Source organism: Thrips palmi, unplaced genomic scaffold (genome assembly GCF_012932325.1).
Source record: "Thrips palmi isolate BJ-2018 unplaced genomic scaffold, TpBJ-2018v1 HiC_scaffold_1, whole genome shotgun sequence".
Lineage (NCBI taxonomy): Eukaryota > Metazoa > Arthropoda > Insecta > Thysanoptera > Thripidae > Thrips > Thrips palmi.
Genome location: NW_023144620.1, coordinates 12,722,074 through 12,749,498, shown reverse-complemented (window position 1 = coordinate 12,749,498; position 27,425 = coordinate 12,722,074). Strand labels below are relative to the sequence as shown.

General features: G+C 51.7%; 5 protein-coding genes across 6 annotated transcripts in view; 2 read left to right on the top strand and 3 right to left on the bottom strand.

Moving 5' to 3' along the window:
* Window positions 1–14,044, bottom strand: part of LOC117640949 (ubiquitin carboxyl-terminal hydrolase 48-like) — a 46,177-nt gene extending 32,133 nt beyond the window's left edge. Inside the window, exons 1-15 of one of the 2 annotated variants that reach the window (XM_034378039.1) lie at window positions 13,953–14,044; window positions 13,277–13,429; window positions 12,969–13,178; window positions 12,646–12,850; window positions 12,205–12,563; window positions 11,923–12,080; window positions 11,693–11,803; window positions 11,288–11,577; window positions 10,954–11,196; window positions 10,720–10,883; window positions 10,540–10,631; window positions 9,977–10,456; window positions 9,743–9,867; window positions 9,426–9,649; window positions 1,696–1,797 (exon numbers count right to left, since the gene is read on the bottom strand). In XM_034378039.1, the coding sequence (XP_034233930.1) occupies window positions 1,696–1,797; window positions 9,426–9,649; window positions 9,743–9,867; window positions 9,977–10,456; window positions 10,540–10,631; window positions 10,720–10,883; window positions 10,954–11,196; window positions 11,288–11,577; window positions 11,693–11,803; window positions 11,923–12,080; window positions 12,205–12,563; window positions 12,646–12,850; window positions 12,969–13,178; window positions 13,277–13,416 (2,903 nt within the window). In that variant the 5' untranslated portion in view covers window positions 13,417–13,429; window positions 13,953–14,044. Of the gene's footprint in view, window positions 1–1,695; window positions 1,798–9,425; window positions 9,650–9,742; window positions 9,868–9,976; window positions 10,457–10,539; window positions 10,632–10,719; window positions 10,884–10,953; window positions 11,197–11,287; window positions 11,578–11,692; window positions 11,804–11,922; window positions 12,081–12,204; window positions 12,564–12,645; window positions 12,851–12,968; window positions 13,179–13,276; window positions 13,430–13,775; window positions 13,921–13,952 lie in introns of those variants that run through there. The other variant, XM_034378118.1, reaches the window with a different exon arrangement.
* A 275-nt stretch (window positions 14,045–14,319) lies between these two features.
* LOC117641090 (nardilysin-like) lies at window positions 14,320–18,826 on the top strand. Its single transcript, XM_034378234.1, has 3 exons — window positions 14,320–14,484; window positions 14,799–17,601; window positions 17,704–18,826. Exons 2-3 carry the CDS (start codon window positions 14,841–14,843, stop codon window positions 18,306–18,308), a joined length of 3,366 nt encoding a protein of 1,121 aa, XP_034234125.1. The 5' UTR covers window positions 14,320–14,484; window positions 14,799–14,840; the 3' UTR covers window positions 18,309–18,826.
* LOC117641267 lies at window positions 18,669–20,155 on the bottom strand. Its single transcript, XM_034378479.1, has 4 exons — window positions 19,430–20,155; window positions 19,175–19,356; window positions 19,021–19,102; window positions 18,669–18,943 (listed from the first exon to the last, which is right to left on the bottom strand). Exons 1-4 carry the CDS (start codon window positions 19,523–19,525, stop codon window positions 18,854–18,856), a joined length of 450 nt encoding a protein of 149 aa, XP_034234370.1. The 5' UTR covers window positions 19,526–20,155; the 3' UTR covers window positions 18,669–18,853.
* A 370-nt stretch (window positions 20,156–20,525) lies between these two features.
* On the top strand, window positions 20,526–23,094 carry LOC117641177 (TGF-beta-activated kinase 1 and MAP3K7-binding protein 1-like). The gene is made up of 9 exons (XM_034378356.1): window positions 20,526–20,613; window positions 20,721–20,958; window positions 21,037–21,169; window positions 21,258–21,498; window positions 21,598–21,754; window positions 21,848–21,947; window positions 22,020–22,140; window positions 22,219–22,341; window positions 22,428–23,094. Exons 1-9 carry the CDS (start codon window positions 20,526–20,528, stop codon window positions 22,694–22,696), a joined length of 1,470 nt encoding a protein of 489 aa, XP_034234247.1. The 3' UTR covers window positions 22,697–23,094.
* A 34-nt stretch (window positions 23,095–23,128) lies between these two features.
* Window positions 23,129–27,202, bottom strand: LOC117645434 (extensin-like). The gene is made up of 5 exons (XM_034385673.1): window positions 27,146–27,202; window positions 23,992–24,161; window positions 23,604–23,907; window positions 23,395–23,520; window positions 23,129–23,307 (listed from the first exon to the last, which is right to left on the bottom strand). Exons 1-5 carry the CDS (start codon window positions 27,200–27,202, stop codon window positions 23,146–23,148), a joined length of 819 nt encoding a protein of 272 aa, XP_034241564.1. The 3' UTR covers window positions 23,129–23,145.
* Window positions 27,203–27,425: the final 223 nt, after the last annotated feature.

Here is a 27,425-nt window from a genome sequence, read left to right as displayed (position 1 = left end):
GGGAGGGCGCTCCGAGGCCGCGGTGCGCGTGCATTGTTCTGCAGCGGCGGAGCGGCGGAGCGCCGGCCAGTGCAAACACCGGGTACTCCAGGTGCGCGACGTCGGCGACGCCGCGACACTCGAAGCACCGCCCAATTCATTCGAATCCACTTCCGGCCAAGGCCGGGCCGAGGCGGGGTGAGGCGCTCGAGGCGAGCGAGGCCGACAAAAAGGACGACGTCGACGACGAGGAAGAGGAGGAGGAGGAGGAGGAGGAGGAGGAGGAGGAGGAGGAGGAAGAGGAGGAAGAGGAGGAAGAGGAGGAGGAGGAGGAGGAGGAGGAAGAAGAGGAGGAAGAGGAGGAAGAGGAGGAAGAGGAGGAGAAGGAGGAGGAGGAGGAGGAGGAGGAGGAGGAGGAGGAGGAGGAAGAGGAGGAAGAGGAGGAAGAGGAGGAAGAGGAGGAAGAGGAGGAAGAGGAGGAAGAGGAGGAAGAGGAGGAAGAGGAGGAAGAGGAGGAAGAGGAGGAAGAGGAGGAAGAGGAGGAAGAGGAGGAAGAGGAGGAAGAGGAGGAAGAGGAGGAAGAGGAGGAAGAGGAGGAAGAGGAGGAAGAGGAGGAAGAGGAGGAAGAGGAGGAAGAGGAGGAAGAGGAGGAAGAGGAGGAAGAGGAGGAAGAGGAGGAAGAGGAGGAGGAGGAGGAGGAGGAGGAGGAGGAGGAGGAGGAGGAGGGGGAGGAGGAGGAGGACGGCACTGGCAGTGCTACTGCAGGCCGGCCGGCTGGCGCGCTGGCTGCGCTGGAACGCCCAAGGAAAGTCAATTTAGAGTATATCGACGATCGTTGCGCGGCCAGTCGTTAAACTCGGTTAAGTGGCAAATTCCTTCCACGCTGCTCCGCTGCCTCGCTGCTACCAGACGACGCCACGCCAGCGCCTCCGCCGGGGCAGCGGGCAGCAGGCGGCGGACGCACAGTGGGCCAGAAGACCGGTGGAGGCGGCCAGAACTATAGACGCGTTTAGAGTTCCAGAGTCGCCAAGCAGGACTCAATTCGAACGTGTGACCCCACCAATGGATTCCTCGTTCAGAGAGCAATCCATTGGTGGGGTCACACGTTCGGTTCGAGTCCCATTTAGCGACTCGAGAGCTCAAAACGCGTCCAGAATTTTGTCCGCGCCTACACCGTTCTTCTGGCCCACTGTGGGACGGGACGGACTGCTCGACGGGCAGCCACAACACCCGTCGCCGCGACGCCACGCTCCACTGCACTTTTCGGACCCAACTGCCCCGGCAGCGCCAAGGCAGCGCCAAGGCAGCGCCCTGCCCCGCGCGATCGCGCGACTTCACTAATAAAAACGTCGCCGGGGAAACGGAGAAAGAAAAAAAGAAAGAGAGAGAAGTGAGGCGAGCCAATCGCACACAGTGTAGGGACGTTAATCAGCGAACAATGTATCGGCTGGTCCGCTAATTAAGGCTAGATGAATGGCACTCTAATCAATTTAACTCATTTTAAAGTTAAATGAGCATCGGCGCCGTGAACTGCTTGGGTCCTCTCCGGCGGCGCTCCACCGCCACGCCGCGGTGCCCCCAAAGCCAAAGCTGGGGAGGTGCTACCCACCGCAAAAGCAAGGTCAGACCAAATTTCAGCGACGAATTTCAAAAGGAACTTTATGAAACGGTCGATGAACAACAAAACAAAAACCGTATCGGCGGGCAAGCACTCACCTCTTGAGACTGTCCTCCAGGCTGGCGGGGTTGTACAGCAGCCGCATGTGCTGGCAGAGCAGGGGCTCGTTCAGGAGGCCGAGGGGCGGTTCGCTGCGACGCCTGTGGCAAACAACACCCGCACTATTAGCCGCAGCAACAACAACAACATCACACACGCACAACACTGCATGACTTTGCAGTCCCGCCCGAAACTACACGCAAACTGCGCTGCAACTAGCGCCGCCGCGGTGGCGGCACGCGGCGCGCGAAGATTGATGACGTGGAGATGGACCACTACACCGCGAGCACGGTGAGCACGGCGAGCACGGCGACGACCTGGCCGTCCGAGAGGAGGAAGAGCATCCTCCAGACAACACGCAGCACCTTCTCGTCGGTACTCTACTTGAAGCCCGACGGAATTAGCGCCGGGGTGTCGTCCCCGCTCCGCCCCGCTCCGCGCCGCACAGTGGGCCGGAGGCGGACAAAACTCTAGACGCGTTTTCAGCTCCAGAGTCGCTAAACAGGCCTCGAACCGAACGTGTGACCCCACCAATGGATTCCTCGTTCGGAGAGCAATCCATTGGTGGGGTCACACGTTCGGTTCGAGTCCTATTTAGCGACTCTGGAGCTCAAAACGCGTCTAGAGTTTTGTCCGCCTCCGCCGGTCTTCTGGCCCACTGTGCCCCGCTCCGCCCCGCCCCGCGGGCGATGAGAAGGCACCGCGCAGTGACTCGGCAGGAGCGCCCTTTCGGCCTTTCGGAAACGCGTCGCCCCGGAACTGTGTTGACAGTCCGGGCCGCGGGCCGCGGGCCGCAGGCCGCCCCACACGGGCTTGGCGCGCGGATAAGATAGGGCCAGCCCCACGGCCTGCATGACGGCGCCTGGGAAGAGGGCGGTCCGTCGGGCGGTCATTAGCGAAGGGGCGCGCGGCGAGCATTCGGCATTTCCATCACAACGGCGCCGGGAAAGCCGGGAAAAACGATGGGAAAAGCGCGGGGCAGCGGCAGAAAAAGTGCCAGTGTACACCGAGGGGGTAAACACTTCAAGAAATCGTGTACAGACTACTCGGTATTACGCTGTATTACGGGTGTATTACACGTGTATTACGGCCCTAAAATGCCCAAATTTGGCACATTTGACCCAAAAATGGTATTACGATCACGTGTATTACGCGTATTACACGGTTTTTGTGTACAGGGTATTACGCGAGTGGTTACCCCCTCGGTGTACACACTGCAGCAGCTTCTCCGTTCTAATCAAATCAGTCTATTCATCAAGCAGGCCGGGCCGGGCCGGGCCGGGCCGGCCCCGAGACGGATCTGCAGCCGTAAAAAGGGCGCGCGGCAAGCGAAGGCAAGCGAAGGCAAGCGGAGGCAAGCGGAGGCCCGAAGGCGCGACGCGGCTGTGACCCAGAAACACTGCCAAGCGTCCCGGCTGTCCCGGCAGGGCCAGCAGGCAGGGCCACTGCGCACTGCAGTCCCTCCCGGACACAGAGGAGGACCGCGCTACTCGCCGCACCCGACCAAGGGGCCATCTGGCAGCCATCAGACAGGCCGGCGAGGCGGCCGAAGTCGAGTCGAAGCAAGCCCGCCAGCGCGCCGGGCTGGGTAGGCCGTCGGTGGCGTCGGCGAGCAGCGGGGTGCGGCGGGGTGCCTACCTCGCAGGCGCTACCGCTCCGCCTCGCCACTTGCCTAGCCCAGCAAGCTGAGCCTCCCCGGACACGCACAGTGGGCCTGAAAACCGGCAGAGCCGGCCAACATTCTAGACACATTTTGGGCTTTAGAGTCGCCAAATGAAACTCGAACCGAACGTGTGACCCCATGAACGGATTGCTCTCCGACAGAGGAAGCCATTGGTGGGGTCACACCGAGGGGGAAAGCACTCGCGTAATAGTCGGGTCACTCTATCCGTAATAGCACGCGTAATAGTGTGCGTAATAGTAGCGTAATAGCTGAAATTCTCAAAATTTGATCTATTTTACGGTTTTTTGGTCTGTTTTCAGCTAAATCGCTATATTTTGAGGCGTAATAGAGCGTCATAGGCGTAATAGTCGGGTCGCAGGTTTTAGGAGTGATTTCCCCCTCGGGTCACACGCTCGGTTAGACTCCAGTTTAGTGACTCTGGAACTCAAAACGCTTCAAGTGTTTTGGCCGCCTCCACCGGTCTTCTGGCCCACTGTGACACGCCGACCCACCGCCGTTTCAAGAAAGCCGAAACAACTGGACTGGCGAGGCTGACGACCAAATCCCGGCCGGCCGGCCTGCCAGATTACCATGTCGCTTGTTCGGCCGCACGCACATGGCGCCCCGCACACACAGAGCCTTCCCGTCCCTCTCGCACCCCTACGGGGAGACTCGCGAGCGCGACAGAGACAGAGCGACGAGGCGAAGGCAGGCAGGGCGACAGCGCGACAGCCACTTTTCTCAAGTTGACGCTTTCTAAGCCGCTCCGATGAGAAAGTCCGGGCGGGGCCGCAAGCGTGCGCGAGCTTAGGGCGGCTAAGGGGGCGACTCTACCTTTGGCGGGCAGACGCGGAACTTCCCCCGTGCGTCTGTCTGTCTGTCTGTCTGTCTGTCTGTCTGTCTGACTGTCTGTCTGTCTGTCTGTCTGTCTGTCTGTCTGTCTGTCTGTCCGTCCGTCTGTCCGTCCGTCCGTCCGTCCGTCCGTCCGTCCGCCTGACAGCCCGTCCGCCCACCGTCCGTCCCCACGGCGCTGTGACCCGCAGCAACGCGCAGCAGCGTCGGTCCGAGCCAACAGTCCAACACACAAGAGACAAATAAAAGTTGAGTTGCTGTTCTGGCTGTTGGCGTCGTCCTTTTCACCGCGTTAGACCCAATCCAGTGTGCGGGGCGCGGGGCGGCGCGGGGCCCCGGACAGCCTGGACACACGGTCCTCCTACGCCTCCCCGCCCGCTCCGCTCCGCCCTGGCCGCTCCTGGCCGCGCCGTCTCCAGGGACGGCCCTTCTTAATTGGACACGTTACAAACGACCGCAGCTGATTAATACGGTACAAGGGCCCGCCGCGGAAGGGCCAGGGGCCGCCAGGGCCGCCGCGCCGCGTCCCTCTTTCCCCGGCATCGCTTTGCAGTGCGGTGTCTCCAGCAATTGCCGTGTCCTGTTGGCATCTTCATTCCGCGACACGCCGGCACACAGTGCGGCAGGGCGCGGCGCCCTCGCCCCGTCTCCCTCGCACCCCGACGGGCCGCGCCGCGAGCGCGAGGGAGAGGGAGGCACGGCGGCGACTTCGGAATCAGCCCGCTGGCTGGACCTGGCGGCCGCACAGTGGGCCAGAAGACCGGTGGAGGCGGCCAAAATCCCGGGCGCGTTTCGAGTTCCAGAGTCGCTAAATGGGACTCGAACCGAACGTGACCCCACCAAAGAATTGCTCTCCGAACGAGGAATCCATTGGTGGGGTCACACGTTCGGTTCGGGGCCTGTTTAGCGACTCTGGAGCTCAAAACGCGTCTAGAGTTTAGTTCGCCCCCACCAGCCTTCTGGCCCACTGTGGGCCGCCCTCCGCCCCGCCGCCCCCGCCGCCCCGGCCACCACACAAAGTGACATTCTTTCTACACGTCCTAAACAAGCCGACCCCCGGCCGTCTAATTCGAGGCCGCGCAAAAGGAATACGCAATGCGAGGCCGAATTAGCGCTGCCGGCGGGGCGACCACGCGGCTTACACCACCTGCATACGTGAAATATGATGCACTGCCGCCACGACACCACGGCCCTGCAGGGACGCCCTGCCGGCCCTAAACGCCCCGTGTCCGCATCAACAGAGTCAGCCAGGCCGGGGTGCGTGTGTGTGCGTGTGCCTTACACGCGCAGGGCACGGCGCAGGGGAAGGGGAGGCCAGTCCTAATGGTTGCAGTCTGATTGATGGACCGGCGAGGAGACGCGATCTGATCGCGCCTCTGGGACCCCCTGGAGGCGCTGAAGGCCGCCGCGGCCGTGGCGGCCCTGGCGGCCCCGCTCCCGAACACGGGACGCGATTAGCCCACCGGGCGACTCAGTTAGACCGACCGTCAGAGCCAAGGGTGGCGGGCAGGGCAGGCAGGCCGTAGGAGGTATACGCCGGCAGCGCGTGCGGGGCGTGCAGAGGTAGGGAACTCCGGGATGCGAGTGATTTGGGGTGAGAACTTGCAAATAAGGTGCTTCGAATTTGGGGTACTTTGAATTGGAGGCACTTTGTACCGGTGGTACTTAGGAACAGGGGTACTAAGAAATGGAGGTTCTTTGGAGTGGGGGTATGTACTTTGAAATGGGGGTGCTTTGAACTGGGGGTACGGGGTTGCTTTGAAATGGGGGTACTTCGAAATGGAGGCACTTTGAACTGGGGGTACTTTGAAATGGGGGTACTTAGAATTGGGTCTACCTTGAAACGAAGTTCTTTGAAATGAGGTACTTCGTTAAAAATGAGACCAACGAAATGAGGAGTTGGTGGGCTCTCGGCATGGAGATGGAGGGAAGAGGGTAGGGTAGTGTTCCGAAGAAATACCCCCGCGCGGCGCAAGGTGGTCTTGGGGCCGAGACGCCTCGCGGAAGGACCTCGGCAGGACCGCGGAAGGAAGGGTTCTGGCGGGAAACGGCGCGGGAAATGGGAAATGGGGCGAGCCATGAGGGACGAGGGAGGCGAGACGCGGCCGCCGAGAGACAGACCAGGAGGCGACCGACCAAATTGTGGAAAATGGAGGGAAAATGTTGATGATGCCTCTAATAGAGTGAGATGTCTGCCCTGTTCAACTCATCTGTCAATGCCAGTAACTGCGAGGAGCACCGGCAGCGCGGCGGCCCCACCCCCATCACGGAGAGGAAGTGGCCGAGGAAAAGACGAGGAAGAAGACGGAACAGGGAGCCGCCACGCCACGCCACGGCCGCGCTCCGGAGAGGAGATTTAGGAACGCCAGCCGCCCCGCCCCGCCCCGCCCACGTCGCCAGGTGCAGCAGGTTCAAGCACAGTGCAGCGGGCGCGCGTGCAGCTCGATGCACCTGTCCGCCAGCACGGCCAGGGCGGCCAGGGCGGCCAGGGCGGCCAGCAAGGCCGAGCTGCCGGCGAAGGGGTGACGCGACTCGTAAACCTGTCGCCACCGCCGCGGCAGCGCCCGACAGAGCCCCGCCGACCCCCAAGACGGACGGCCGCGCCACCGGTCGCCAGAAGTCAAGCACCGCGGACTTTGACGGGGTCCACTCCACACGTCGGCGACGTCGTCGTCCTCCAGGGCCTCCCTGGTCTGCGGCGGGCGTAGCTAATGACAGGGCAAACGGCACTGTACTCCATCGCACGGAGAAAGGGGCGGGGCGGGGCGGGGCGGGGCGGGGCGGGGCGGGGCCGGGGAGGCGCACGGCTCTATTTCTCATGTGCAAGTAGCAGGACCAGACAGTGCGATAAGACGAGTCGGCCCGCCGCCAGCCCGCCGCGCCCGCCTCGCTCCGTCCTTGTCCGACACACGCGCGGCAGGGCCACGGCGGGGCCGACCCGCACGCCACCCTGCTACCATTAGCAAGGGTTGCAGGGGGCTGCGGGAGTACAATGTGGAATGGTGGCGGGATGGTAGCGAATTGGGAGCAGTACGGTGTGGGGATGGCGGCGGGATGGTAGCGAATTGGGAGCAGTACGGTGTGGGGATGGTGGCGGAATGGTAGCGGAGCATTGGCGTGGTAGTAGCGTGCGGCAGTAGCGATGGCAGACGGGGGATTGAGACGTGGCTCGGCGCTCGGCGCGGTGGGAGTGGTCGAAAACGGCCATCACTGTCCCGTCCTGCGCCGCCTGGCATCGGCCTGCTGCGTGCAAATGAGGCCCGAGTTGGCTGCCGCCGTGCTGCCGCCGTGCTGCCATTGGAGCACTGGGCCCGGCCCGACCGGCCTGACCCCGCCATAACTTGCATCGGCGCTTCCCACGTCCTCATTAGGACTTGGACCCGGTCGTAAACGTCCACTTGGTCGGCAGGGCCTGCATGGCGACGTCCCGGGCACGCCCCGCAGCTGCACTGTCCACACAGTCCACTGTCCGCGAATCGGGCCCCCGGTTGTGGCAGTGTAGCGTGCCAGTTGGGTTGCCTGCCCGCCGGGCGCACTCTCACACCAGGGGCCTCCCGCGGTCCAGACTTGAAGCTCCGTCTCGCGGATTTTCTTTACTTCAGACAACAAAGCCGCGCATGGCAGCGGCGGGGAAAGAGTAGAAAAAAGCGCGCCGGACCTAAGCCAGATGCTCCCCGTGCCGGGCCGTGCTCACGGAGGCCCCCTCCGCGGCCGGCCGCGCGCACCCGCACTTCCAAACACACCTGCCACCGCCTCAAATTTTTTTGGTGGGCAAGCTGGCGGCCTGGAGCACGCCCTGGAACGCAGGGAACGCGCCAGACTCACAGTGCCGGTTCTAGGAGCCTGGAGCACGCCGACTCTACAGTGCGCCCACTCCAAGTTCTAGGAGCCTGAAGCACGCCAGACTTCCCAGTTCTAGGACTGTACAGTACGCCAACTCCTAGTTCTAGGAGCCTGAAGCACACCAGACTTCCCAGTTCTAGGACTCTACAGTACGCCCATACCTAGACCCAGTTCTTGGAGCCTGGAGCACGCCAGACTCCCTAGTTCTGGGACTCTACTAGCCCGACTCCAAGTCCCATTTCTAGGAGCCCGGAGCACGCCAGGCTTCCTATAGTTCTCGGACGCTACAGCACGCCAGACTCGAGACTCCCCAGTCCCATTTCTAGGACTCTGGGGCACGCCAGGTCCCTGGTCTCAGTTCGAACCAGGACTCAGCACGGCCGGGGCCCGGCCGTGCGGGTCACGCACGCACGCGGACTCGGCCGAGGACTCGGATCACGTAATCGCGTTCCATTCAACATGCAGAGTGCCGCTAATCCAGCGCCGCGCCGCCCATGCCGCCCTTATCAGGACAGCGGGGCGCAGCGGGGACACTGGGAATGGGAAAGTGCCTCTAATCCCGCCGCCCCGACCCGCCCCGCCTCGCCGCCCGGACCACTAGGCCCAAGGCCGGCCCATGAACCACCAGGGAAGGCCCGCCGCCGCCAAAGCCATGCACAGCTCTGGCAGCAGCACCATGGACACCACCACCACGGTGACGGTGCACAGTGGGCCATAAGACCGGTGGAGGCGGTCAAAATGCCAGACGCGTTTTGAGCCTCAGCCAGAGTCACTAAATGGGACTCGAGCCGAACGTGCGACCCCCGACCCCACCAATGGATTACTCTCCGAACGATGAATGCATTGGAGGGGTCACACGTTCTGCTTGAACCCTGTTCAGCGACTCTGGAGCTCAAAACGCGTCTGGAGTTTGGGCCGCCTCCACCAGTCTTCTGGCCCACTGTGCGGTGGGTGACACTGCTCCAGGAGCGCGACACAATGTCACACTCGTGAGGGGAGGAATGTGCCCTCCCCCCTTTCCTCCCTTCCTTCGCGGCACGGCTCGGAAATGCGTCACATTCGCCATAAAACACAAGGCACAAAAACCTTCATAAGGAGCGCGACGCGACGACGCGACGCAGCGTGCGGTTTGAAGGGGGGAGGGGGGATGGGGGCTACTGGATTCTGGGCTGGCAGAGTGGCAGATACCGCGACGGGCGAGCACCAATTGATTTATGTGGCGAGCGGACGATCTCGTGAGGGAGGGGGACTGGAGGGAGGCTCCTAGGAGGACGACTCGGCCCACCGATACGAAGACCTTCTGCCCAAGGGCCACGCTGCGAAAGCACTCCAAGATCCTCGTGGCCCTTTCCGTTGCATTCATATTCTTACCCGATGAAGTTCCTCCATCGGTCGACAAACTCCTGAGACACGATGTAAAAGTCCTCTGTCCCTTCAACTGGCTGGATCGTGCCATTGATTGCTCTCGTCTTCCTGGAGGCTGGATCGAGGTTGGGCCGATTCTTGTTCAGGTACATGTCATTCAGGCGTTCTTTCTGCTGCTGAGCCACCCTGCGATGAGTGTCTTTCACAACTTGTCCCTCGTGCTCCTTCTCCTAAAATGCCGCCAATGTCAACAGATTGAAAAAAAAATGTCTCCAAGATACAGGTAAATTCACAAAAAAATTCTGAAAATTATAAAAAATTACCTGACAAATGCAGCACACATGAGAACTTCTAGGGAATTCCTTCGCATGGGGAAAATAGCTCAAAAATATAGCCCATATTTGAGGAGGGACAAGACGTCTACTTGATTCATCTATGTTTAATTCTCCTGCACAACAAAAAAAGAAACAATTAAGTCTCTGCCCTCTACTCATCTAACTTTCAAAGACATAGTTCAGACTAATCTTTCAAAGCATCAAAAAGTTTTTATAACTTACCATGGTCACAAATGGCATCATCATTAAATCCTAATGTATGGGAACCCTCATCAGCAAATTCTTCTTCTTTCTTTTCTTCTTTTATTTCTTCTGCAGAAGTAGGATTGTCTTCTTTACAGTCTGATTCAGCTTCACTGGAATATTTGGTAAATGGAAGCACTCGCATAGTTGCTTTGCCTACAGGAGCTGCTTTTCTTTTTTCTGATGAATCTTCAAATCCATTATGATGACTTGAAGAGACGGCATTTTCTTGAAGACTACCATTTTGGGAGGGGAGATCTTGATGAATTCGCTTGTGAGGAGGGGTTCTTGTAGAGTCTCTAGACTGTTGCTTAGTACGTTTTCTAGAGTTTTGTGGTTTAGATTCATCAGTTCCTTCCAAAGCCTCGTCCTCTGATGAATTTTGGTCCTTCACTTCTTTTTGATCATTTTCAGTTTTATCATTTTCTTCTTTACTTTCAGACTCTTCTTTCCAAGCGCCTAGAAAATCAAATCATAAAGATAATTCACAACTTAAATAATGCTTGTTATCTTATTTTGTTATTGAATGAGTTGTAACCAACCATCAGCATTTGAAGAAGGTCTGAGTTTTCGTAAAACAATACTCTTCCAACTTTTCAATGTATTTTTACCAACCCAATAACCCGGATCAGTCCTAAAACAATGAAGACAACATACAGGTTACTGTTTAAGGTAAGATAAAGAAAATAATTAAAACACATTGGTAAAAGTTCTTGACTTACTCATCCATTCGATATTTCAATAAATTGCTAATCTCTTTCCCATCTGAAGTTATTTTATTCTTTAATCGGAGCTCGGTGCATTTATTTACAACACAATCATGGCAAAGGACTTGAGGATACTGAAGCCTGGGGCCTCCCCCAAAATTTTTATACAAAGTGTCAGCCTGTTGAAAAGAGAAAGAGTAAATAAAGGGATGTAGCTTTCAGGAAAACATCAACTACACACACACTCACAGCGCCAACACTGATGGCCTTCATACTTGTGATCCGGGAAGGATCAACACGGCCATGAGGACACAATGCATTGCTGTTGTTGATGGGCCCCACTCTGGAGTCATCACCAAAGCCCTCATGGAGACATTTACTTAGCCAGTCAGTAGAAATAAAGTCAAATTCTTCGCTAGAGTCCACACACAATCTGCCAGAAAGCAGCAGCATCTCACTTCGATTAATTTGAGTTTGAACTTTATATGTTTCCTGCAACAGACAACAAAACAATTTATCATAGCAGAATTTAGTAGATAGAATTTAAAAATGAGTTGTCATGAACAGCAAGACTGAGTCTTACCCTCTTATCATTTTCTTCGGTAGTCCATTCTTCAAACTTGTGATTTTGTTCATTTACTCTATCTATCAGGCGTTTGGCAAGTCCCCATGCATTCATTTCATTTTCAAGTGCACTACTTTTGATGCCATGCCTCTCAACACCGTTTACTTTGGGGGAGGTCTGATTGTTTAGGGGAGTATTAACATCATCTTTACCAGTTGCCAAAGTGTAGACCAACATGTATGCATTTTTTGATGACACAAATCCTTTGGCACACTTCTGAGGACGACCTTTACCTTTAGATGAAGATACTGAAATTAAACAGATTTTTTATTTATTGTTTTGAAGAAAAAAAATCTTTTATGAATCATAATTAACTTTTGAAAGAGGCTACTTTGAAAAGGTGATGCAATTACAGACACTAACCTTCCGAGGCCTCGTCTTCAGACGTAAGCGTTAGTCTTTTTCCTTCCAAATTTTCCACACTTTCATCATTATATTTGTGCCAGTTACCAGTCACACTATCCCTGATGTGAGCTGCAAGAAACACACATATACATAAATCAATTTGAGATGAAAGAAGTATGTGCAGCAATAGTTCATTTGCAATGTCATCAGTTTTGACTACAAAAAAGGAAATGTAAAGACTTTCTCACCAACATAGTGTCCACTGTATGCACTTGACCCCATGTGAACAAGAACTGCACTAACATTGTAGACCTTAGACCCTGGTGCAAGTCCAAGAAATTCAGACATGTCTAGAACTTCTGGGAACTGTATGAATGAATTTAGTTTTTTCTTGTGCCCTTTGCTCCTGTAAATAGAATAAAATAAATGACACATCTATCTTAAAGCTGGATAACAAGTTACAAAAATCTACTTGCCCAATGACATTTAGGCCAAGGCAAAGGGTTTATTGGGTGAAAAAAAAACCTTACCTATCATAGACAAACCGCAAAAGCTGCAGGTGGAGGACAGGTGGGAGAGATTTAAGACGTATGCACCTTGTGGCATCTTGCTTGTCTCCACAGACAGCGCAATGGTATCTGTTAGCTCCCTCAAGCTTTTCTTCATGCAGGAATTCGGCCAAAGAATCACCTAATGTTTTGTGACCCTGAATACTTAAATCTAGTTCATAAAAATTAGAAGGTCTTGTCGACTCTGTATGACATTTTGAACATTTAGTGACATATTGATATTCTCCCCTAAAGTTCTTGCTTATCATGTCATGTACAGATGGTTTAGTTTGGGATGTCAGGCAATCCTCAAGCATTGAAATAAATAGCTTAGAAAACTCCTGAAAATAAGATACAAAAAATAATATGACTTATGGAGTTGTGATAAGTTGATATGATTTGGAAAGAAGAGACAACAATTACTTGAGCATCCTGTTGCTGGTTTGTATCAAGCCCCAATGAATGGACAAAATCAGATGGATCTATGTAGCGGCGAACACTGAACTGTAGATTAGCAAACAGGACTTGCAAGTGGCCAACATGAGTGACTGGGAACTTAGACTCATCTTCTTCAAGTGCTTCTCTTTCAGCAGGATCCTCTAGTGGGTCCCATTCATATATTGCTTTTCTGAAAGGAAGATAAGAACAATAAGAAGTTGTTTCCTTCTGTCTTGATAACTGAACAGCTGAAGGAAAAGTAAGAAGGAAGCTAAAAATAACAAAATTGAATATTGAACATAAAATACCTGAATTCAAGATTGTGGAACCATAACTGAAGAAGACTATTCACATAACAAGTGGCACCTAAATTTTTAAGTCCAATAAAAGAGCCAGAATCTCTTCTGTCAATATTTGGATCATCTACATAGCTTGAATTACTTTCATCACTGGGTTCTGTATTCCATCGCTGTTCTCCTAGCCCTGAGAGGCATCGAGGGCTTCCTCGACAATTGCGTCTGAAAGAAAAACTCCAATTAGTATGAATACAAAAATATCTGCACAAAAATTCTCTTTAACTGTAGTACCACAACAAATAAAAATGTTAAATAGTTACCGGCAGGTCCCAGGACGACATTCAGGCAATTGAATGCGATAAGCTGTTAAAACATGTTCTGGTAACACAGAATCAGGCTCAGTGCTGTCGACCCAAGCCCAAGCTGCTTTATCGAGGACATCCTTGCGCATAGGCCCCATGACTTACGAACAGCTGAAAAACAATCAAATAAGCCATGGGCCTTAGAAAAATAGCGGAGCACAAGTGGAGTAATGGCAAGTGACAATACGGAGGACACACACAAAACATCAGGATTAAGTTCCAAACAAATCAAGGATATCAGAATCGAAGATATGGAAGCAAATCTCTAGTTGTTGCTGTCTCAGGCACAATAACATAACCCTAACACAAACGCAAAGTGAACATGGTAAGATTAAATATGTGACACCTCGTTACTGTACAGGTATATTTTGATCCATTTTAATCACTTATAAAATTTCGATTCCAATGCAACGTTTAAATTGACGGTACTTTGCCGAAAAATTGCAATAACACGTACATCCAGCCGGGACAGAGATGGACGCAAAACATAACAAACGACTTCCACAACGAAAATTCGCCTACGCAGGGGTAAATTAAGACACGTATAAAATAGTTTCATGACCTAGAATTGTAAGAAATGGTGTCCAAGCCACTCAAACAATCGATGTGTGTAATAAATCGCCATTAAATGTACCTTCTGACATCTGAAACACCGAATCCAAAACTAAAATTCGCAGGAAAAGGGGACAGGCGAGGAGAGGGGGGTGGCGCGGCGTTCGTCTTTTGAAAATCGGCTATGAGAATTTCGTCCGGGAGAGGAAGTGGGGAGGGAATTTGAGGGGGAGGGAAGCAAGCGATTTTGGAGAAACAGAACGAAGAGTCGAGAGCAAACGAATCAGTGCAGCTGCTTCTGATTTTACTCATCAATCAAAAACAACTTGGCATCATAATCAACTGATTAAGATCGCGGATCGCGGATCATCACATCCGGTCCATCTCTTCAAACCTATTCAAACCGTGTATCTTGATTGGGCAGGTTCATTCTTGTCCGGCTGGGTGAACCAATCAGGAAGTAGCATGCAGGGAACGTCATATGTCATACATGCCTGCCTTGCCTGCCCGTGGTAAACACTCTAGACCTAGATGGTGAGCAGCACATTGCATTTCTAAGGCATAAACATCGCTTGGAGGATTTGATTGTTCACGGGCGGTACTGTGTATTGCTGGTAAGTTCACAGGTGATTGCCATGTCATCTTTCTGTGCCATTCACGTTCACCCCTCTTGTACTCCTTGTTTTGCAAATTTCATCATGCAGGTTATGTTTGTGTCTATTGGACTATGTCTATTTATCGATTGCTCTTGTAACTCTAAGAAACGCCTTGCAAGACTCATGAAAATATTTATTGGGTTCTTTTAATTCACCATGCTCTTCGTGTATCCTTATTTATCTGTTTGTTAATGTACGCTTGCATGTCATATTGATTGTCTCAATGAATGGCAATCTGTAGTCTTAACTATGTGTCCTCTTCTCTGTTTTAGATTCATTTCTCTTGCGATGACGACTTAAGATCAAGGAACTAAATGGACCAAATGAAAAAGGCTCTTGGTCCAGTGCGAAAAATGGCCAAACGTTTGTCTGGTGATCATCTTGGTGAGTCAGGTGTGGGGCCTGTCATTGCCAACGCCTACTCAAAACTGAAGAATGAGTGCATAAAGGTACTTGGTGACTCGCCCAAACCTTTGGTTGTTGAAAAGGTGGGCGTAAAATACTTGCCAAACCCGCACAAATCACCAAATGACAAGAAAGAGCACAGAGTCATCTTGCTACCAAATGGATTGACTGCCCTCCTTATATCTGATGTAAACCATTTAGTATCTCTTGATCCTGCGGATTGCTCTTTAGAAAAGGTTGCTGATGAAGCTGACTCTGGAGATGAAGAGATGAGTGAAGACGGAGAAGAAGAGGAGGAGTCAGAGAGTGACATGGATGATACTGAAGAAGAAGAAGGAGCAGGAGCGGGAAAAAGATCTGGCGCACCAGAAGAGAAGCTTGCTGCTGTTGCCCTGACTGTTGGTGTCGGTAGCTTTAGTGACCCGCCTAACATTCCCGGTCTTGCTCATTTTTTGGAGCACATGGTTTTCATGGGTAGTGAGAAATTTGCAGGAGAAAATGATTTTGATGACTTTGTGAAGAGGCATGGCGGGTATGACAATGCATCAACTGAATGTGAGGCAACAAATTTCTATTTTGAGTGCCAAGAAAAGAGACTGCTTCGCACTATGGATATGTTTGCACAGTTCTTCATAGCTCCTTTGATGAAGAGAGAAGCCATGACAAGAGAACGAGAAGCAATTGAGTCAGAATTCCAAATGGCAGTAACATCTGATACCTATAGGAAGCAGCAACTCATAGCCCAAATGGCATTTCCTCATCACCCAGCCACGACATTTACTTGGGGCAATTTGAAAACCCTACGTGACAATGTTTCAGATGATGAGTTGTACGATGCTGTGCACAAATTTAGAAACCGGCATTACTCAGCTCACAGAATGACTGTAGCTGTCCAAGCCAGATTGCCTCTTGATTTGCTTGAAGATTGGGTGTATGCTTGCTTCTCTCCTATTCCAACCAATTACTTACCTTCTGATGATTTCACATTATTCCCAAACCCAGCCTTTGATCAGGATCGGTTCTGCAAAATTTACACTGTAAATCCTGTGAAAGACGTTTGCACAATGGACCTGACTTGGTACATGCCTGCATTGCGTCACCACTATAAAGTTAAACCAACTGAGTATTTGAGTTGGTTTCTTGGACATGAAGGTAAAGGAAGCCTTCTTTCCTTGTTAAGACAGAAAGTGTGGGCCTTGGAAATAACCAGCGGAGTAACTGACAGTGACTTTGATCATAATTCACTGTATTGCCTTTTCACTATAACGCTGTCTCTAACTGAAGCAGGCTTAAGGAATATACCTCATGTCATTGAGGCAGTTTTTGGGTATATAAAGATGCTTAAGGAGAAAGGACCTCAGGAGTGGTTGTACCGGGAAATGCAATCTATGGAAGATGCCCGTTTCAGATTTGAGGAGGAAGCTTCGGCAGGAGATTATGTAGAATGGCTGAGTGGAACCATGCAATTGTATCCACCTCAAGATTATATTACTGGAGAAGACTTATTCCTTGACTACAATCCTGAAATAATCACTGAGTGCATGAACTATTTCACATTAGACAATATGAATGTTATGATCTGTACCAAGAAACCACTCGATGGTGTTGAATTTGACCAGACTGAACCATGGTTTGGTTCGCAGTATAATATGAGGAAGATCCCAAGTGAATGGCTTGAGTTGTGGAGGAATGTTGTGTCAGACCCAAGTTTCTCTCTCCCTGAGCCAAATCAATTTATTACAACAGATTTCAGTCTACTACCCATCAGTGAAAGTGCTCTGGAACAGAAAGCACCAGAAAAAATTTTGGATAATGAATATTTGGAGCTCTATTATAGACAAGACACAAAGTTCAGACTACCAACTTCTTACCTGTACATTGAGTTGGTGTCGCCATTAAATACTCAAAGCCCCTACCATACTGTATTGATGGATATGTTCTTGATAACTGTCAAACAGCAGATGGGTGAAAGTTTATATCCAGCTCGTTTGGCTCAGCTATCTTATACAACTATTCCAAATGACCGTGGACTGAGTATCAGGTGCTGGGGTTTTAATCAAAAAATTCCAATGCTCCTTAATGCTATTATAAGTGCCTTTTGCAAGTTCAAGGAGAATTTAAATCCTGTGATGTTCTCTGCTGTCAAAGAGGAAGTCAGGAAAAGTTATTACAACTCTCTTCTCAGACCTGAGAAACTAGGAAAAGATGTTCGAATGTCCTTGCTTCTCCAAACATTTTGGACCCAATGTGATAGGTACAATACCGTGAATGATGTAACAATGGAAGATGTAGCTGCCTTTGCTGATAAGTTTTTAAGCCAGTTATATGTCCAATGTCTAGTCCAGGGTAATATATCAAAGGAGGATGCCCTCCAAGTTTGTTCAAATATTGTGAATGCTTTGAAATGTGAACCACTTCCACCAGAACTCTTCCCTCAAACAAGAGTCATGGAGATTCCCCATGGAGAAATGTGCTGCAGAGTAAAGTCATTCAACAAGACTGATACTAATTGTGTCACAACAAACTACTACCAGTCAGGCAAAGCTACAATTCGGGATGTCTGCATCGCTGAGATGGTGGTGATGTTACTGGAAGAGCCCCTTTTCAACATCTTGCGTACAAAGGAGCAACTAGGCTATGATGTCTCAGCCCTTACTCGAGACACATTTGGTAAGTTTTTAATTTTTCTAAAATCAAGAACATGAGAATACTTTTTGAAAAAATTCTCTGTTATTAATAATTTTTTGATTTTTTTTTTTTTTTTTTTTTCAGGAATCCTTGGATTTTCTATTACAGTAGTATCCCAATTTGATAGATTTTCTGTTGACCATGTTGACTCAAGAATAGAAGCTTTCTTGCAAACTTTTATGAAGGAACTCAAAAAGTTGAAATCTCCTGACTTTGATGAAGTTCTACAGTCTCTCATCAAACTAAAGCAATGTACTGATCTCCATCTTAAAGAAGAAGTTGATAGAAATTGGGAAGAAATGTTGAATCAGGAGTATATATTTGATCGAAAGAGAAGGGAAGTAGAGTTCTTGAAAGATTTGAAGCCTGCTGTTGTAAGTAAATGGTTTAATTCTCATGTAGCATGTGGAAACAAGTCAAACTTCCGAAAACTTTCTGTCCAAGTTGAAGGTTTTAGCAAATCCACCAAGGATGATACTGATTTTGATGAAAATAATATGTCAAATGACCTTGAAGTTCAAATTGAAGAAGAAGCTGAATGTTTAAGTGGGATGAGGCAAGTGCCAGACAAATTTGAATTACAATTCATCAACTCGAGCAGCATGCATTCTAAGGAATACTTCATCACTGACATTAATGCTTACAAAAAAAATCTCTGTGTCTACCCACCTCATAAAGTTGTCGCTTAAAGAGATAAAGAACTGCCACCATTCATCCAACTGTATTTTGCCTTGGTCATAGCAACTTTTTCTGGAAATTACTTTGAAGTGACTGTTTTATTTTGGTGTGATTAATTCATTGGTTTTGAGCACTTTGCAGACTTTGATTCAGTTTTTCACTATCTTTAAATATTGTTTAAAATTTACTGTTGATGTTAGAAGTTTTCCCCATATGATTTGAAGCGTCTTTTTGGATCAATTTAAATCAAGTGTAAGTCAATATTGCAGCACTTTGTGATTTCACTTTGTACTTTCTTGCCTTTTTGGAGGTCTTCTGACATGAAGCCCTCATGTTTTGGAGACAGCATTTTGAAATTGTTAAAAATTGTATCTCTTTGCATTTGTTGTTATATTTTATACTATTCAATCAAACTTTGCCATGTACATTTGTATGGAATTTCTGCAAGTTAAAGCTTGTCTATTGTATTTGAATATTTCTTATTTTATAATAATTTATTGCATTGGAAGATTAAAAGAAACTGTCCATAGTAGGTGTTGATTTCTTGGTTGTTGATCTATTTGGACACTTCAGTGTCCCAATCCAACTGTGACTCATCATCAGTTAGAGCTGATTCCACAGAATCTATGGATTCCATTTTATTGGCCTGTAGATAGAATTTTAAGAAGCAAAATGAGGATCAGCCTATACTAATAAGACACTTAAGACGACGAACTGCAGTACCTGAATCATAGAAGGGTCATGATGTGATCCTAAGACCTGAGTCAGTGTGGAGACATCACAAGACTCTTGCTCCATGTTTGGCCTGGGAATAAAAGACAGTTGGCGTGCTGACATATTCATGTTGAAAGTAATCCAAATGTCTCCACAAACTTACAGTTTAGAATCTATGTTCACTGACTGGTCAGGAACTGGTTTGTGACAACCAGCATTGGACTTGTTGGCACCATCATCATTCTGCACTTGGATGGGATTCTTAATTTTTTTCTCAGTTGCATTTGGGCCTCTCAACTTAAGCCGGGAGTAAATAACTTCTTGAGCATCCCTGTTGTGCGTTACCTGCAAATCACCACTGCATTTAACCTGTCTCAGCAATGTGCGAGGGCCCATTTCAAAAACCCCTGATACGAACCCCGAGCAGTAGATAGCACTCCTTCCGAAAATCTGGATTGAGGCTTTGCCTAATCACAGCAGCTAAGGATGCAGAGACCATAGCATGATTATCCATCTTGAACCAAACTAGGGTCACTCTTTCAATCTCAACAGGACGGCGATGAATTTTGAAAAATTGACATGTGTAGCTCACACGGTGACCAACCGTGACCAACGGTGACCGGAGGTCAAAAAAGAAAGCCGGAAGCCGCCGGCCCGCCGGAAGCAAAAGCAAACATAAAGCATAAAGGTGCCCGACGATTTACCCGTTTTTGGGGGGCAAAAACGAGGCATGCAAAAATTTTAATGATCAGTTCATAGAAATGCTAGTTAATTATAGTGGAATGGGGACAAAAAATTTCAGTGACATGAAAATTGTCCAAAAAGGAGATGGTCTGACTGTATTGGCCGGGCTGCTACGCAGCTCCCACTCCCGGGCGCGATCCCACGACTGCAGACCGCGGGGACTTTTGGCTGCTGGGTTACCCCTCTGGCCCGGTTCGCCCCTCATTATGCAACCTGGCCTCCTCGGACTCCTCCAAGGAAGCCATGTTGACGGCCAGCTTCGTGCGGACGCCCAGTCAACATGACTCACTACGCAGCAGGGCTCCCAGCCTCAAACCATCCGCATCTCCCGGCCTCCAGGTAGCTGGATTACAGGAGTACGCCACGACTCCCAGCCGTCAGGGAATGTGCGAGGTTGAAGTGTGTACCTACGGGTCGTGGTTCGACACCCGCCAGTGCCGTTACCCCCTCTCCGCGCTTTTTGAGGGTTCACGCTGCCAACCTTTGCAATGGGAGGGACGGATTACATCTACTCGTGCAGTCGGCCTCAGAAGTGGCACTGTCACCCGAGCTGTCACCTTTGTTCCTAGATCGGTAGAAATTTAAGACTAAACTTTACACGACTCTCTGTAGTGACCCCTCGATATTGAATTCACACTCAAAAAGTAGAGTGTTGGGTTGGCTGCAGCATCTGCGAATAAACACTTCCCCAAAGTTCTTCTGCTTTCTTATTTATTTATTTATTTTATGTTCCTGAATAAATTTGTGAAATATTTACAATTTTCTGCCCAATGCCTACGAGAGCAGAAATCCCTCGAGTACTCTGTAATGCCTACGAGCAGCGGTGGACCGATGACCTTCCAGTATGTCGGCTTTCTGGTAAGCTTGTCCCAGGGTTAGCACGTCCAAATTATCACTTTTTCTTTTAATAAGGGCTTTTGGAAATTGTTTAATTGTTTTTTACATTAGTCATTATTCTTGCTCAGGAGTTGGTTCAGCAACAAACCAGCTCTACCGAGAAGATGGAATGCGTCAGGAAGAACACCCTTGTGAAGACCACAGTTTCCATGTTCGGATAGACAATGATACTTACCTCTATGCTATATTTGATGGCCATGAGGGTGGTGAGGCTGCTCAATTTGCATTGCAAAGAATGGCTTATGAAATTCTTTTTGGAAAGCTAGAGGGAAAATCGACAGACGAAGAAATTAAAGAGGTTCTGAGGTAAGCTGACTGCCGATATGTGTGACAACTATGTGAAGTAATGCAGCTTTGATTTTATATATATTTTTGCTTTACCAGACAAGCCTTTTTAGCTGTGGAGGAAAGTTACATGGCTTCTATTGATGATCGCCTTGCTGAGAGAGCTAAACTACAAATGGACATTCCAGATGACTTATCAGAATATGAAGCATACAAAAAATACCCTCACCTGGTGAGTTCTACATTTTGAAATAAATAACATAATATGTTCAGTGCATTTCGATAAATGCCGAAGATTAACATGCGTTATTTATGCTCAGGTTGACCGCTTAAAAACATTGAATGGTGAACTTTCTTGTGGCACAACTGCTGTGGTTGCTTTGGTGTGTGGAGGACGTCTATTTGTAGCTAATGTTGGTGAATGCCGTGCCTTATTATGCCGCACTGATAAAGACGGTGTGCTCAGGGTCTTGCAGTTGAGTGTGGATCACAATCTCTCTAATGAAGACGAACTCCTCAGACTGCAACAATTAGGACTTGATCTAGACAGAATCAAGCAAGGTATGAAATACAGTATTTTGTGTAACCCAGATTTAACCATTCTTTTGAATCTACCAATTGTTTTTGAGATATTTGCTGACCTTACATAATTTTCCTTAGAACACCGTCTTGGAAACCAAGAGAACTCTCGTTGTTTAGGAAATTATCTTGTTAAAGGCGGCTACAAAGAAATAGAGGAACTTGCATCTGCAATGTCAGAACCAGTTATTGCAGAGCCAGAAGTTCATGGTGGCATTCCTTTGGACGAAAACTGCAGGTACAGTATTAAGTGCTATACTCTTGTAAAATTGGAGCTAGCTATTGCACAATTAATTTTTTATATCTTAAAAATAAATTTATTTGCTCTTAGGTTTTTGATGTTGATGTCTGACGGAGTCTACAAATCCTTAGAAAGTGCAACTAGAACTGATCAAGTCAACAAGGTACTTGCAGAAATGGCTGTAGTTGAGGTAAGTTTTAGATCCAAAAGGTTTAAAACCAATTATATTTCATATAAAAATTAAAAAAGGTTCTCCCTGCAGTTCCGGAACCAATCTACACTTACAAGCGTCGCTCAGGGAGTTATAGACAGGATTGGAAGAATTCATCATGATGTTTTTATGAGTGATAATATGAGTAGAGAGATTGTGTCCCCTCGTTCAGGTAAGAAACTTGTCATTTTCAAAATTTTCTCAGCCTCTGACAATTAGGGATACAAGTTTTAATAGTATCTTAATTTAGGTTGCACCAAAGGAAAACGAGATGATATGACACTCCTCATCAGAAAATTCAACTTTGACATACCAAATGCAGTTAGTCCAACACCATTCGAAGTACCCAATTATGAAAGAGTAGCAAGCAACGGTGAGGCTAAAATTAACTATCAGACCTCAATTTGGTGTTGACATACACTGTTCAAATTTTAAAGACATGCCCATTTCTGTTTACAGGTAGTGCTTCAGAGACTTTGAATCCTAGTGAGCTCCCCTCTGGCAGCACCTTACAGAATAGTTTCTCTACTGTAGATGAAACTTATAGAGATACTTCACGAACTAACGACACAAATACAACTGAGGATAGCTCATCCGATGCTATGTTTTCTCAAGCTATTTTTTCTACTCCTGCTCCAATTTTACCTTATGTTGACTTTTCAGAGTATTATGCAAATGTGGAACATGCTCGTCAGGAGGGGACTTTACCAGAGGGAATCAATTTTTAGTACTTACACTTACTTGTGTATATTTCTGTGATCTATATTTTGCTTTAGCAATCAAGTCATTGACATTTTTAAAAAATATATTTATTTTAAAATATTAATTTTAATTTTGGAACTTGAACTTTGTGTGTAATGCATGATTTGTTTTACCTGCCTTGTTATTTTAAAGGAGCTACTTTTTAAAATCTTTTAGTTTTACCAAAGCACAAGAGACTAATGACTTGTGAGTATGACATTCTAATAAAATGACGCAATATTTTATTTGGATAGATACTATACTACCTATACTGTTTCTAACTATGACTTTCTGGCGGCACAATGTAGACGACTTCAGTCATTGTGAGTGTTTCAACCTGTGATGTGCATTTGAGGAAGTGGTCAATAATCAAACAAGATGTCAAGTTCTGTTTGTTTTCCTCTTTTTTCGTCCTTTTTTCAATGCTTTGTTCCCGTTACAGCCTCACGAGCCTGAAGAGCTCGGCCGAGTAGGGTTCTGGCTCTGGCAGTATCGGCAGTTCGTAGGCCGGTCGCGGCGGTGCCTCCCACTCCCACATCAGGTCCCCGGGGTCGTGGGGCGCGGGGCGGCCTTGGTACATGTAGCGGGGCGGCGAGATCTGGAAACCGGGTGCCAGAGCGAACGACATGGACATCCCTCTGGAAGAGAGGTAGGGGCTTTGAGTGTCCGCAGCTAGCCTGCTTACCGGGGGGATGATGTCGTCCTCCTCCGGGTCGGGCAGCAGGGGCTGTGGGGGAGGCTCGGGCTCCCAGCTGGCCTCCTCGTTGTACATGGCCTCGGGCGGCTCGATGTCGCTCACCTCGCCCCCGTACTGTGACATCGTGTAGGCACACGCGCGGCGTCAGAAACACGACCATTCCCTCTCACCTTGGAGCTGCCTGCCGCGGCACGGACCTCTTGGTAGCTGGGGAAGGACGGTGGCGAGGGGGGCGTGGGCGGGGCGTAGGGGTTGAAGCCGGGGCTGAAGCCGGGGACGAAACCAGGGCTGTGGACAGGACTGTGGACAGGACTGCGGACAGGAGTGGACGGCGTCGAGAAGGATCCCTGGAATGTGTTGGGAGCCCCGGTGGCGGCGCTGGGCGGATACTCCTCGATGTTCATGGACATCTGCAGGCGGTAGGGCTGCTGCATGTCGGCGGGCTCGATGTCTGGGAGCTCCTCGTCTGGCATCTCTACATTCCACAGGTCCGCCTCCGCTCTGCCGACAGAGAAGTTGAGCGACTTATCAGAATCGAACCCTCACTCAATCAACACGCTACTGCGACCGGCCTGCACGACGGACCTGCGCGCTGCTTTCTCGTCGAAGGGGTCTGGCGGCAGGCCTCTGAGCATGCGCTGCAGACGGAACGCCTCCTTGTCGTTGCGGCCCTGGAGGTACTGCAGGTAGGCCTGCTTGGCCTTCTCCACGCGGTTCTCGTTCTCGATGCGCTCGCGCTCGGCCTGGGCCTGCGCCTCCGCCGCCGCCGCCATGGGGTCGTAGCCCTGCAGGGCGCAAGCGCGCAAGGGCAAGCGGTTGGATGTGGACCGATGTGGACGCGTCGGACGAGCGGCGCGATGCCGCGGTGCGCGGTCTCTCTCTCTCTCTCGCCCGTACAGCGAGTGCGAGAGAGACAGGATCGACAGCCGCACTGCATTGGCCCGCGCTTGCTTACCCCGCCGCCGGGGACGAGGGAGCGCGGCGCCGGCACCACCACGACCATGGTCTCGTCGGCGTGCACCGTGCCGGGCGGGATGATGACGCGCTGCGCCTGCTCCAGCGGGCTGGCGGGCGGCACGTCCAGCACCGTGGTGTCGTTCTCGTCCACCGCGCCCGCCGGGATGATGACCTGTCGGGGCCGCGGCGGCGACCCCGGCGGCGCCTGCGGCCCCACGGCCATGGCGGTCAGCGTCCGCCGGCCGCGCGTCCCGCCCCTGTTCTGCACCGCCACGGAGGTGTTGAGCTGCTCCGGGGCGCCGCGCTGCAGGGCCGCCGCACTGCGCGGCCGAACCGTGGGCCCGGGGCGGCGTGCTGTGAGTCGCCAAACACGAGGGGAATGTACTCACGACCCGACTTCTCCCCACAACGCTTCATTCCCATGTTTTATTTCGCCTGAAAATGTCGACGTTTTCTTGGAACATGTTATCCGACTATTGCGCGAACGTATGCCCGCTGGGAAAGAGGGTGAATCAAATGCTTTGTGAAGTGAAAACCGTCCTGCAGATGATGTACCTGCTGGCGCGGCCCTGGCTCGCGACGGCCCGGCGGCAGGGGCGGCGCGGCGGCCTGGGGGTGGCGGTGGTGCTCCCCTGGCCCTGCTGGTGCTGGGGGCGGCGCTGGGGGCGGGGCCGGCGTCGAAGAACGGGTCCCTCATGAGCGTGCCCGCGGCGTTGCGCACCATGGGCGCGGACACGGGGCGCGCGACGGCCGAGCGCGGGGCAGGCGCTCGTCCCGCCCTGTGCAAGCGGCCCCTTAGTCCCGCAGTGCGGACACTCGCGAGAGAACCTCCCTGAGACTGGCGACTTACGCCGGAGCGCCCCCCGCGGCTGTTCGTCGGGGCGCGGCGCCCGCGGCCGCTGCTCTGCCACCGCCATCCCTCCGCGTCCCCTGCTGCAAGTGTCCAAAGTGCCCCCAGAGAGTACAGAGGTGCCGAGGGCGTTCGCGTCTGGCGGTTCAATCGTGTCTCATCGCTGGCGACGTACTGGTGCGAGTGGGCGGGGGACTCGGGGCTGGCTGGCCGCGGCCTGGGGGCCCTGCTGCACATTGGACCTGCTCTGCGGCCGGCTGACGGGAGGCCGGCCCGGAGGCCGGAACCCGTGATCGTCAGGGATGCGCGCGCGCCACGCCATGCTCCGGCCTCATGTAGTGCCTTCCCTGCCCCCGCGTCCGCGCCGCCCCTCCGCCTGCGGCCTCCCCGTCGTCGCCGTCGTCGCCGTCGTGTCCACGGCCAGGTGTTGTCGTCGGGCTGCCGCCGCTACCGCGCGCCGCCCCTGCGGGCCGAGGCTAGGCGCCGCCGCCGCCAAGGAGTGGGCGCCGCACCTGCCAGGCAGACGCGCGCACGCCGCCGCCGGGCCATTCAGAGGAGCGGTTTATCGTTCTGTCTCTCTCGCACCCTTATGGACAGCCCCTTGAGTGCGACAGAGACAGAACGTCGAAAAATGACTCTGGATTGCTCGGCAGACGCATGGCGCTTCGGAACCGAAGCGGCCCGGGCCTGCGCGCCACTCCCGCACTCACCGCGACGGTGGGCATGGCGTGGCGGGGCGGGGTGCGGCGTGGGGCCGCGGGTGGAGGGCGGCGGGCTGGCCGTCGTGCACGGCAGTGCACAGTCGGCGCGGGCCTCGTGTCTCGCGGCAACGCGGGCCTCGCCTCGGCCTCGCCGGTGCCATTGTCGGGCTGCCTCCGGTTGGCGGTAATAATCGTAATACCGAGATGCAAACGCACGGCATGCGTTGGTGCACGTGGATCAGAATTAAAGTTGCTGTTTCTGCGCCACGATTCCCTCCCAACTCAACGAGTAAGACGATAACCGTGACTCGAACAGAAGTACCCGAGATATCGAGCGACCCTCCCCGCTGGGGAGTCGGGACGAGTCGGGAGGGAAGCCCCGCGCACAGTGGGCCAGAAGACCGGTGGAGGCGGCCAAAACTCTCGACGCGTTTTGAGCTCCAGAGTCGCTAAACAGGGCTCGAACCGAGCGTGTGACCCCATCAATGGATTCCTCGTTCGAAGAGCAATCTATTGGTGGGGTCACACGTTCGGTTCGAGTCCCATTTAGCGACTCTGGAGCCCAAAACGCGTCTAGAGTTTTGGCCGCCTCCACCGGTCTTCTGGCCCACTGTGCCGCGCCCCGCCGGCGTTGGCGCGCGTTGCCGCCGGTCGTTCGGCACGGTCCACCGCGTCCTCCGCGAAGACATGGGCCAGCGCGGCGCAGGGCTCCAGCCCGAACGGCGCTCTGTCTCTCTCGCACTCGAGGGGCGTTGCGTAGGTGTGCGAGAGGGACAGCGCTGTTGGGAATCGAGCTGCCGGGCACGGCGGCCGCTCGGCGTTGTGACACGGGCTGGATAGAGTCCCACTGCTAGACTGGACGCCGCATGCGCGTTGCGACAAGCCTAAACGGACTCCTCCAGTGCTGCACCGCGGGCATAACGGATCAGGCTTCGGCTTCTCTCTCTCAGACTTGCTCGGACTGTTGGGATGAGCCGAGCTGAATTTCTCATGACCGCGCTCGTTTTGAGGCGCACACGCGCGTGGCCGAGTCCAGCGTCATGAAATAAATATCGCCTCGATCCAGCGCGGCTGCCAAATTAATGTGACGATGGAACTGGTTCCGACAACGGCTGGGCATCGCCTGCCCTCCCCACCGAGTATATCACTGTCCATTTTATAGCCGCCGGCCTTCTTCGAATGAATTCGCCTTCTACTTTCTACACTCTTGCTCGAGGATCGCGAGTCTTGCAGACTTCGCCTCATCTGCTAATCGAACCATGCCCAAATCAGACCCAATTTCAACCATCTTCAACCCACCTGCACCACGGCAACCATGCGGTGACCGTCCGCTGCCCCTTTTTGCCTTGGAATAAAAATAATAATAATCCGAGTCTCTGCTCTCTGTCGTGAGGTATTAATGCCGTAACAGCTGCGCGTATGTGTAACACTTCACGCCCGAGTTGCCAGGCTGTGCCAGGCCCGAATGCGCGCGGCTTGTGATGTGCCCTCGCGATACGAGCTGGGCCGGC

Excerpts from the sequence above, each read along its gene's own strand:
- LOC117641090 (XM_034378234.1), top strand. The coding sequence starts at position 14,841 with ATGGACCAAATGAAAAAGGCTCTTGGTCCAGTGCGAAAAATGGCCAAA. Across the intron at positions 17,602-17,703 it reads CCTTACTCGAGACACATTTG|GAATCCTTGGATTTTCTATT; the intron begins GTAAGTTTTTAA and ends TTTTTTTTTCAG.
- LOC117641267 (XM_034378479.1), bottom strand. The coding sequence starts at position 19,525 with ATGGATAATCATGCTATGGTCTCTGCATCCTTAGCTGCTGTGATTAGG. Across the intron at positions 19,357-19,429 it reads AGTGCTATCTACTGCTCGGG|GTAACGCACAACAGGGATGC; the intron begins GTTCGTATCAGG and ends GGTGATTTGCAG. Across the intron at positions 19,103-19,174 it reads GTGAACATAGATTCTAAACT|GCCAAACATGGAGCAAGAGT; the intron begins GTAAGTTTGTGG and ends TTTTATTCCCAG.
- LOC117641177 (XM_034378356.1), top strand. The coding sequence starts at position 20,526 with ATGCCTACGAGAGCAGAAATCCCTCGAGTACTCTGTAATGCCTACGAG. Across the intron at positions 20,959-21,036 it reads GAAATTAAAGAGGTTCTGAG|ACAAGCCTTTTTAGCTGTGG; the intron begins GTAAGCTGACTG and ends TTGCTTTACCAG. Across the intron at positions 22,141-22,218 it reads GATTGTGTCCCCTCGTTCAG|GTTGCACCAAAGGAAAACGA; the intron begins GTAAGAAACTTG and ends ATCTTAATTTAG.
- LOC117645434 (XM_034385673.1), bottom strand. The coding sequence starts at position 27,202 with ATGGTTGAAATTGGGTCTGATTTGGGCATGGTTCGATTAGCAGATGAG. Across the intron at positions 24,162-27,145 it reads TAGCAGATGAGGCGAAGTCT|GCGCAGGCCCAGGCCGAGCG; the intron begins GCAAGACTCGCG and ends GCGGCGGCGGAG. Across the intron at positions 23,308-23,394 it reads AGGACGACATCATCCCCCCG|ATCTCGCCGCCCCGCTACAT; the intron begins GTAAGCAGGCTA and ends CCCGGTTTCCAG.